Source organism: Hordeum vulgare, chromosome 3H (assembly GCF_904849725.1).
Source record: "Hordeum vulgare subsp. vulgare chromosome 3H, MorexV3_pseudomolecules_assembly, whole genome shotgun sequence".
NCBI lineage: Eukaryota > Viridiplantae > Streptophyta > Magnoliopsida > Poales > Poaceae > Hordeum > Hordeum vulgare.
Window position 1 is genome coordinate 478,350,921 of NC_058520.1, and position 10,802 is coordinate 478,361,722.

General features: G+C 49.2%; 1 protein-coding gene and 1 non-coding gene across 7 annotated transcripts; one reads left to right on the plus strand and one right to left on the minus strand.

The window, feature by feature from the left end:
• The first annotated feature begins 3,031 nt into the window (after window positions 1-3,031).
• On the plus strand, window positions 3,032-9,171 carry LOC123444367 (glucan endo-1,3-beta-glucosidase 13). 6 transcript variants are annotated; one of them, XM_045121061.1, is made up of 5 exons: window positions 3,032-3,341; window positions 3,716-4,990; window positions 7,968-8,032; window positions 8,724-8,754; window positions 8,837-8,895. In XM_045121061.1, the coding sequence occupies exons 1-3, from the start codon at window positions 3,287-3,289 to the stop codon at window positions 8,030-8,032; spliced, it is 1,395 nt and encodes a 464-aa protein (XP_044976996.1). In that variant the 5' UTR covers window positions 3,032-3,286; the 3' UTR covers window positions 8,724-8,754; window positions 8,837-8,895. The 6 variants fall into 6 exon arrangements, with proteins under 6 accessions (XP_044976996.1, XP_044976997.1, XP_044976993.1 ...); XM_045121062.1 differs by having other exon boundaries at window positions 8,840-8,881; XM_045121058.1 differs by having other exon boundaries at window positions 3,036-3,341; window positions 7,968-7,984; window positions 8,837-9,171.
• Window positions 9,172-9,604: 433 nt separating this feature from the next.
• Window positions 9,605-9,799, minus strand: LOC123445891. Its single transcript, XR_006631249.1, has one exon. It is a non-coding gene; the product is annotated as a U2 spliceosomal RNA (small nuclear RNA).
• Between the last annotated feature and the right edge of the window lie 1,003 nt (window positions 9,800-10,802).

Consider the following 10,802-nt stretch of genomic DNA (forward strand, 5'->3'; position numbering starts at 1 on the left):
GAGACGAAGATTGGTTACAAGAGATGAACTAGGGATTGGAGAAGAGATGGTGCTGATGAAGATGTTGATGAAGATGCCTCCCCTCCGACGAGAGTAGTGTTGGTGATGACGATGGCGACGATTTCCCCCTCCGGGAGAGAAGTTTCCCCGGCAGGATCGTCCTGCCGGAGCTCTAGATTGGATCTGCTCAAGTTCCGCCTCGTGGCGGCGGCGAAACGACGAAAAAGCTCCCTTCTGATTTTTTATGGACCAAGACGCTTCATATAGCAAAAGAGGGGGGCTAGTGGGCCGTCAGGGAGCCCACAAGCCCCCACTCTGTCACCAGGGGGGTGGCGGTGTCAGGGCTTGTGGCTCCGTGGCAGCCCCTCTCCAGTAGTTCTTTCGCCTAGTATTTTTTATATAATCCCAAAAAACCCACGTAACTTTTCAGGGCATTTGGAGATGTGCAGAATAATGGACTAAGATTTGCTCCTTTTCTAGTCCAGAATTCCAGCTACCTGAATTCTCCCTCTTCAAATAAACCTTGCAAAATAAGAGAGAAAAGGCATAAATATGGTACCACAAGTAATATAGCAGCCCAAAAAGCAATAAATATCAACATGAAAGCATGATGCAAAATGGACGTATCAGGCACCGGTAGCGTCGGGGAACGGGTTTATGCGTAAGACACATGACGCAGGTGTACCTAGGTTCGGGGCCCTCCGGTGAGGTAATACCGCTAGTCCTGCATGTGTGACTATATGAGATATCAGTACAATGGTGCTCTTGGAGCTGTATCTGAGGAAGGAGATGGGCTCTGGCCTGCTATCGCGCTACCTCTCTCATGTGGTACGTGGATGGGAACGGTGTGTGTGTGTGTGTGTGTGTGCTAATGCGAAGGGAGCGAACCCCTCTCTGGGGGCTGGAGGGGGCTTTATAGTGCAGCCCGAGCTAGTACAGTATTGAGGATAAGATCGCTGGTGGGACCCGGCTGCCAGCCTCTGGCCGGCCTGGGGGGCCCACCGGTTGCCAAGTCTCGTCGTGGGTCCCGCCGACCCGTGCAACTAGCGGCTGATGCGCCGGGTTGCCAGGGCTGGTGCGCGAGGTGATGATGGCTACAGGGTCGCTTTGTCTAGCCGCCGTCGGTGTTGTCTAGGCCCCTTGTAGCCATGCTGACGGCGCCATCATCCCGCTACGGCCCTAGCTGGCATCAGGGAGCACTGTTGCCACATCGGGGATCGGGAGTTGTCTTGTCGGAGTACTACTGTACGACCTAATGGGATGGGGCAGTCTGTCCGGCTAGCGACCGGCCAGCCGGCCAGCCGTACCGCTCCCGACCGTTGGAGAGGCGCTGGTGGGAGGGTCCGGCTACCGCCAGCCGACCGTGCATATGACTCAATGGGGCCGGCTATCGCCAAGTCGGCCGTACCAGGAGGGCTGGCTCTCTCCAGCCGGCCTCGAGGGGCTAGGCGACCCCCCTAATAGTCTTGGAGAAGGGTAATCTCCGCCTTTGGTATACCCTGGGGTAGTATCCCCGTCACCGAGTATCTGGTTCTATTTCCTCATTTATGTGTTGATGAAATCTATTATTACTGTTTGAAGAATTTGACTGAAGACTTTCTCAATTTCCTCATCTCAAATTCTTCACTTCACTTGTTCTTCACCTGCGTATCCTGATCACGCTATTCGCGTTAAGTGTTAGTTTCATTTCATCACGATGGCCATGTTGTTGCCATGTTAAGCTTACGCGTGAGTAGTTATTCCGCTGCAAGTTGTTCGTGACTTAGCAATTTCCTCACAGGGAAATTCCCGAGTGACGAATTCATAAAAATCGCCTATTCACCCCCTCTAGTCGATATAACGCACTTTCACCAACCTCACATAAAAAACTCATGAAGACATGGGTAGTAGTTAGTACACAAAGTGTAATGGACAATGATTAGTATATCGAGACTTATCTTTGACTTGGTCAACTTGATTCACTCTTTGACTTGGTCTTGATGAACCTTGAGACTTATCTTCTCTTTATAAAGATGATGTCTTGAAGGTAAGCATGAATGTTCACACAATCTTCTTCTTTAAGACATGCTTGCAATAAACCCAACTCTCACATGATCAATCTTTGGATAAACTAGATGATGCCCCGCGCGTTGCAGCGAAAACATTGTTAAAATATGAATAAATAGTTGTTATAACAAATCTAAAACTAATGAAAAGTGAATGTAAGCTCAAAAACAATAAAATACGAAGTGTATAAAAAAGAGTGAAAATTATAGTTAAAATGTAATTTCTAACAAAATATGAAGGATGAACTCTAATGCAAGAAACTATTTATGATTAATATGCATGAGTAGATGATGTGGCACCATTGCATGCATGCGTAGGGTAATGCAAAAGATGTTATTGATATCTTGCATGCATACTTGTTTATGTGTCATGATTGCATGGGTAAGAAAATTAGGTAGTGAGTTGTAGCTATTTAGTAATAGAGGATTCTTAAATACCACCTTTTGTAATCACATAAATTCCTTTAAACTACCAAATAGACTTCAAAAAATGTTTATGAAAAAAATCCTTTAAATATAACTCAAAGCAACCATTAATTCATAAAAATTATCATCAATTATCAAAATCAAACATGAAGTAACATGTTCTAAAAGGAGGGACAATGATGTCCCCGATGGATGGGCCTCGGGAGAACGAAGACACGTATCCCATCCGTCCACGTGTTGTTCGTTTCAATACAAATACGATTTTAAATTTAAATCAAAGATAAAACGAAAGCAGACGAAAAACGGAGAGTGTTTGACTGAGATCGTGCGTTGGCCTCACTCAATACAAACCAAATGTTTCAAGGTCGTTTTTTACCACGACCCCGTGAGCTCACGCTTCAACCTAAGCCTTGTGGTCCCGGTCCAGCGAACATTCGTCGCTACTTTTTTTCCCTGAGGAAATTCCTCCCCTCGTCTCCATCCCGGACCCGTGCGCCCTTTGTTTAAACACCCTCAACCCAATTTTATAAGGCACCCCCTCGCGTCCGCTTCCGCTTCCGCCCGCCGCGAGCGACAGTCACGCACGCACTCCATTCCACGCACTGCCCCGCTGCACCGCCTGAGCCCAGTCGCCCAGTGGCCAGCGTCAGGCATCACCCCGTGCCTCCCTCGCTCCGTCCTCCTCTCTCCTCTCTTCCTCCCCTCTGCTTCACTCCACTCAACGGTCACACCCTCCGGCCGCGCAGCCAGCACAGACCAAGGTCTTATCGGCGGGGATAGCGGAGGAGGAGGCACAGCTCGGGGTCGGGACGCCAATGGCGCGGCGGCATGCGGCGGCGTTCTCCGCGTTCCTCTTCTTGCTGCTCATAGGTGAGTTCTTGAACCATATGCTCCCCCGGCTCGTCTTCTTGCTGGTACTTGAATACTCGCCCTTTTGGAATGTGAACTCTCAGTTAACCGCGCGCCGAGTGCCTGCTAGATGCTTTGCTTCCCGCTGAGTGCTAGCTACCTGCAGTGCGTATGGTGCCGTGACCGTGATGATGTCCGACGAATATATGTCTTCTTTTGGCGTTTGGGGGGAAATATAATCATCTAATCCCCATGTCCATCACCTTTTGGGGGGAGTAGATTGATTGTTTTCCTGGCATGAGATAGATTAAAGGATCCTGGAAATAAATGGGCGCTAAAATAAGAGAGATTGCGCGCTCCTGAATCCTGATGTGTGGCTGTTTTTGCGCTTGCAGGGCATTGCCACGGCGGCAAGACCGGCATCTGCTACGGCCGCAACGCCGACGACCTGCCGGGGCCCGACAAGGTGGCGCAGCTCATCCAGCAGCAGTCCATCAAGTACGTGCGCATCTACGACGCCAACGTCGACGTCATCAAGGCCTTCGCCAACACCAGCGTGGAGCTCATGGTCGGCGTCCCCAACGCCGACCTCCTCGCCTTCTCGCAGTACCAGTCCAACGTCGACACCTGGCTCAAGAACAGCATCCTCCCCTACTACCCGGCCACCGCCATCACCTACATCACCGTCGGCGCCGAGATCACCGAGAGCACCATCAACGTCTCCTCCCTCGTCGTGCCGGCCATGCGCAACGTGCAGGCCGCCCTCAAGAAGGTCGGCCTGCACAAGAAGATCACCATCTCCAGCACGCACTCGCTCGGGGTGCTCTCCCGCTCGTTCCCGCCGTCCGCGGGGGCGTTCAACAGCAGCTACGCGCACTTCCTCAAGCCCATGCTGGAGTTCCTCGTGGAGAACCAGGCGCCCTTCATGGTCGATCTGTATCCCTACTACGCCTACCAGAACTCGCCCAGCAATGTCTCGCTGAACTACGCCCTCTTCTCGCCGCAGTCCCAGGGCGTGATTGACCCCAACACTGGGTTGGTCTACACAAACATGTTTGATGCGCAGGTCGATTCCATCTTCTTCGCGCTCATGGCTCTCAACTTCAAGACACTCAAGATCATGATCACCGAGACGGGATGGCCACACAAGGGAGCTGCTAAGGAGACCGGGGCCACTCCGGACAATGCTCAGACTTACAACACTAATCTGATACGCCATGTCGTCAATGACAGTGGCACGCCTGCCAAGCCTGGAGAAGAAATAGACGTCTACATCTTCTCCTTGTTCAATGAGAACAGGAAGCCGGGCATCGAGTCGGAGAGGAACTGGGGACTCTTCTCTCCGGACCAGAGCTCCATCTACAGCGTAGATTGGACTGGCCGAGGAAATGTGGACATCATGACTGGAGGAAACCTTACGAGCTCAAATGGTACTTGGTGTGTTGCTTCAACCAATGTGTCCGAGACGGCTCTGCAGAATGGCTTGAACTGGGCATGCGGTCCAGGCAATGTCGATTGCTCTGCTATTCAACCAAGCCAACCCTGCTACCAGCCCGACACATTGGTTTCACATGCTTCATATGCATTCAACAGCTATTATCAGCAAAATGGAGCTACTGATGTGGCTTGTGGATTTGGTGGTGCTGGAATGAGGACGACGAAAGATCCAAGTAAGTATCATGTGCTTAAAAACAACTACATTGATTATTTAATGAATGGTTGCATTGTATAATATCTCTGCATCAGTATCACCACTGGCTTTGGATGTAGTCTGAATATTGACAAAGTACCTAAATGTAAGCCTATACTGGTAGACAATATGGGCTGATTACAATGTTTATGATAGTAATTATCCAGGTCCTTGACTGAAATTGCAACCGGAAGTCCATTGATATAAATGCAATGTTAACGTTATCCTTTACCTAGTCATAACACTTAGTCTAAGCCGTCCTTGTATGTAGGATCTGGACCGGCTCTCCTCTACCTCTGCTATATATATGTAACACCATTGTACATGTTGATCATTGGAAGGAATATATTCTCTTACTTGGTATCAGACACCAGCCACCTCCTATGACCACCTCCGACCTCCCCTCCGCGCCGGCCACCGGCTCCGGCCAAACCTCCTCTTCCTCGACGACGGTCGTCGACACCACCCGGCCTCCAGCCCTGCCGCCACCGCCGCCTCTTCCCCCTTTGTTTTCGGTACACCCTCTCCCCCATCTACGTTTGCACCTCTCTTCTCCACCACCGTTCCTCAATCCGCTGCACCACCACCCCCTCCATCCGCCATTCCCCAATCCCGCCACCCGATCTTCCATGACAGCATCCAAAACCATATCAAATTCCAGCTCAACCCCGACGATCACAACTACCACAAGTGGAAGTCCTTCTTCCTCCTCGTTCTTCTCCGCTATGGCGTCTCCCAATTCATTGAACAACCCCTCCCACCCAACGCCGATGCCCACCTCCGCGAACTCGATGCTCACCTCGTTCTTTGGATCTACTCCACTCTGGCCGATCCCCTCATCGATCACGTCGTGGGTGCCACCACCACCTTCGATCTTTGGGGGCGCATCCGGGACTACTTCCTTGCCAATCGTGCCGCCTGATACATGACCTTGAATCGGCAGTACCGGAATCTCAAACAAGGTGATCTCTCTGTCGCCGAATATGCCCGTCGCATGAAGCTCCTCACCGCCGGCCTCGCCGACATCGACTACCCGGTCACTGAGGTGGATCTCACCACTCAGTTCCTCCACGGCATCGACAAACGGCTTGACACCATCCGCGTCGTCCTCGGGGACACGGTGCCTCTCCCCCCGTTTGAGACCGTGTTCTCCCGGCTCAAACTCGCCGAGGAGAATCTCTCCCAACGGGAGGCCGACGAGCTCCTCCACTCCGCGCTCTGGTGATCGGCCCGCAGGCTCCACCGATCGCGGCCCTACACAACCCCCTGGCCGTGGTCGTGGCCACGACGGCGGTGATCGCGGCCGTGGCCGGGTTCGTGGACGTGGTCGCGGACATGGCGATCCATCCGGCCGTGGCCCCCATCTACCACTGCCATACAATCCCTACATGGGGTTCTTTGCCCCATACGGCATGGCGATACCCCCACCTCGCCCCGGCTGGGTTCCTCCCAACTCCGCCGGCGTCCTTGGTCCCGCTCCGGGCTCCCATGCCCAGGCATACCACACTCACCACATGCCGGCCGCTCCTTCCCCGCCGGTACATCAGCCCGCCTGGGATCACCTCGCCATGCTTCACGCCGCCTACAGTGCCAACAACCAGCCTCCTGCGGGCTCCTCCTCCAACTGGTACCTCGACAGCGGCGCTACCTCGCACATCACCGGCAACCCTGGTAACTTGACCCTCTCGTCTTCTTCATTAAAGCATAAACCATCTAGCGTTGTCGTCGGCAATGGGCAAAGTCTTCCCATCGCTGGCACCGGATCCACCACTCTCTCTCCCTCCACCTTCCACCTTCGCGACGTTCTGTTCTTCCCTCACGTCCTCACCAGCCTCATCTCCGTTCGCCAATTTACACGTGATAACTCTTGCTCCATGGAATTTTACCCTTTTGGCTTTCTTTTGAAGGATCTACGCACCAGGAAGGTTCTCATGATCTCCGCTAGCTCCGGCGACCTCTACCCATTCTTCGGGAATAACTCCACGTGGCCAGCTGCGCTTCGCCCTCTCGCCAACCCCACGCACTACCGCAGTCTGGCTGGCGCGCTGCAATATCTCACACTCACCCGCCCAGACATATCCTATGCTGTCCAACAAGTTTGCCTGTTCATGCATCAACCCCGCGACACACACATGCAACTTGTCAAGCGGATTCTCCGCTACATCAAGGGTACGTCTCACTTCGGCATCCAACTCTACAAAGCCTCCTCACAGCATCTCCTCGCCTACACCGACGCAGATTGGGCAGGCTGTCCGGACACACGCCGATCTACGCCTGGCTTCTGCGTGTTCCTCGGCCACAATCTCGTCTCCTGGTCGTCGAAACGGCAGGTCACGGTCAGTCGTTCTAGCGCAGAGGCAGAATACCGAGGTATCGCCAATTGCGTCGCCGAGACTTGCTGGATTCGACAGCTTCTACACGAGCTCCTGCGCCCCCCTACTCGCGCAATCATTGTCTATTGTGACAACGTCAGTGCATCATACCTTGCCAGCAATCCCGTGCAGCACCAACGGACCAAACACATCGAGATTGATCTTCATTTCGTACGGGACAAGGTGGCCCTCGGTGACACTCGTGTTCTTCATGTCCCTTCCAGCTCGCAATTTGCGGATCTGTTCACTAAAGGACTGCCTACATCGGTGTTCACCGACTTCCGTACCAGCCTGAACATCCACCCGTATGGCGTCCCGGCTGGGGGGGGGGGGGGGGGGGGGGTGTTAACGTTATCCTTTACCTAGTCATAGCACTTAGTCTAAGCCGTCCTTGTATGTAGGATCTGGACCGGCTCTCCTCTACCTCTGCTATATATATGTAACACCATTGTACATCTTGATCATTGGAAGGAATATATTCTCTTACTTGCAATGCTAGCTGTATTCTGGACATGTAGCTGGGTCTTTCTTTTGATGAATATATATGCAGCTATCAGCTGTTGACTGAGTTTCTTTTTTGTCTAGAGACTACAGAGAAGATGGTACATTATGATTTCTCCCATCTGCTGCTTCTGGCTAAAATCTGTTAGGTTAGACAAATGGCGTGATCATCATCAGTTTTGAGATAAGATCGATATCCAATTCGTATGCCAATTATGCTATAACATTTCATGGCATTCACAGGCATAATCTTATTTGCTAGTTCTGCATGGATCAACTTATGCTCTGATAAGAAAATAAAACATGCATATGGACATTTTTATAATAGGAAGGGTATGTTGCATGAATCATAGAGAAAATAATTTATATGAAAATTTAAAATATAGCTTACTGATGGGTACTGTTGCATGCTGGTTCACATAATGCTGAATAAAATGAATTACTTGCACAAGATATGTCTAAACCAGTTGTGGTCCTTGTGCGTTCCCTCTGCATCACTACCCCGGCCCGGCCCCGGCGTTCTCCTATTAGCTGTGAAGTGTGCCCAGTTTCTGCTTGTACTTATAGATTTGGTATTACCGTCCATGTTGCTTTTAGTGTCAGCTGGATAATCTTCTCACTCTCCTATTAGCTGTGAAGTGTGCCCAGTTTCTGCTTGTACTTATAGATTTGGTATTACCGTCGATGTTGCTTTTAGTGTCAGCTGGATAATCTTCTCACTCTCCTATTAGCAGTGAAGTGTGCCCAGTTTCTGCTTGTACTTATAGATTTGGTATTACCATTGATGTTGCTTTTAGTGTCAGCTGGATAATCTTCTCACTATATTTGCATCGCTTGCAGGTTACGACACTTGTCTTTACATGGCAGCTGGGTAGGAGCAAACTCTCTGATCTCTCTTTTCAAATGTGATAAACAATTGCACTAACTATTATTTTTCTTCTTTTTCCTTACAGCAGCAAGATTAGCACCAAAAATTCAACCACCTCTCCAGCTCGAAGCGGCTCCAGTCCGTCACTGCTGGCCCAGTGCCGCACCCTGCTGCTCCCTGTGCTTCCCATTGTGATTGTCCTAGGCTTTCTGTGATTTCCGGAGCACAGTCTAGTTAGTACCGTTCGGATCGAAGGTGGGAGGCTGATTGCCTAATGCTGGGAACCAGCAATGTTCTGATGAGTGATGAAAGGTGGCAGTAGGGACCTATTATGCAGTATGCTATTCTCTATGGACGTACATTGCTGCGCGAACAATATATGTTGGTTGCCACCGAGAACTAGGAAATGTGTTCTGCCGATGTGGTTGCTCATCTTTACTGCATTTTGCATCATATTGTCCTGGAATCTCTTCGTTGTTATTTCAAGGCCGTATTTGGTATGGACCAGCTCTTAGTCAAGAACTCTCCCGAAATCCTATTCTTATCCAAGGTAGGAAATACATGAAGATCTGAATCTCTTCGTTGTCATTCCAACTGTAGCTTCAAGCTCTGAATACATGAAGATCCCAACAGAGCTTTAGATGCAGTAGCGTCTTTTCTTGAGCTTCAGAAATAGTAGCCGCAGCATTGAAAATACAATCGGTTCCTAAATATAAGTCTTTTAAGAGATTTCATTAGGTAACTACATACAAATAAGTGAATCTACACTCTAAAGTATATATACATTCTAGTCCTCTAATAAAATCTCTAAAAAGACTTATATTTAGAAACAGAGAGAGTAGATCACAAAGGTTTAATTCATAATTTGCAGGGCAGCAGTGCAACGCCCAGGCGACACGTGTGGACCCCAGCAGCAAGCTACTGTGGTGGGCCCACCCCACAAAAAATAAATTTAATATCATTGTGGGCACATGGCCCACATATCAGATATTAAACTGATAAGAACAGATACTACACTTGATCTTAGCCAAAAGGCCGAGAAAGGTATGAGTTGCAACGCTGAGACAGGTCTCCTTTTAAAGCCTTCCGGCCTCTGCGCTCCTTCTCCGTGCGCGAGGTGGTACCAAACCTGGCCGCTCCTTTCCTCTTCTGCTATCGCGCGATGCCACAAGAATGCTCGCGCTGGCACTGCTGGTTTGGGCCTAAACTGAGAGCATGTAGCAGGCCTTATGGGAGTTACAGCCTGCGGTTTCACTGTTCCTTTTCCGTTTTCCTTCGTTATTAATCCTTTCCTTTTTTACCCCTATGCCTTCTCTTTTCTTCCATATTAGTATGTCGTCAAATAAAGTTGTTCACGTAATTGGTACAACTAATTTTCTATCACCATGTGACGTTCATAAATATGTTTACATATACTGTACTAATTTCCAGCTTGTTTCTGCCACTAATCTTGTAAAAATTCAGTTGCTATTGGTGTACACGAGGGAGAATTTAATTTGGCTAGTGTGAGAGGCGATGAACTATGTTTTTATTTCTTTACCTCTCCCCTAATCTCCCCTAATAATAAAGCGCGCAGCATTTTTAGCGTCCGTCGTCGATCATTTTATAGAAAAGCCCTTATAGTTTCAGGTAATTAACCCGTGGTCTAATTTTAAGTAAGAACGAAACGTTTTTTTTGTCATTTTGCAGAAAAGTCCTCATAATTTTAGATAATCACCCCCGGTCCATCTTTTAGTCACAGCCGAAGCGTTTTTTTTTGCATTTTTCAGAAAAATCCCTGATGTTTTAGGTAATCAACCCGCCGTCCCTATTTAAGTCAGCCAAAACGTTTTTTTATTTTAACAAAAAAAAACCCGGACTTTTTAGTTGATCAATCCATATTTTATCTAAAACAAAATTATCCATATCTTTTAAACCGTAACTCCGATTTTAACATGTTATATATGTAATTTGATTGAAAAAATGTGTAGAATCTAAATAGCATGTTATTTTTAGCTGTTGAATACTTATTAAATATTATTTTTGGTGCAAACTTAATCTGTAGTGCACGG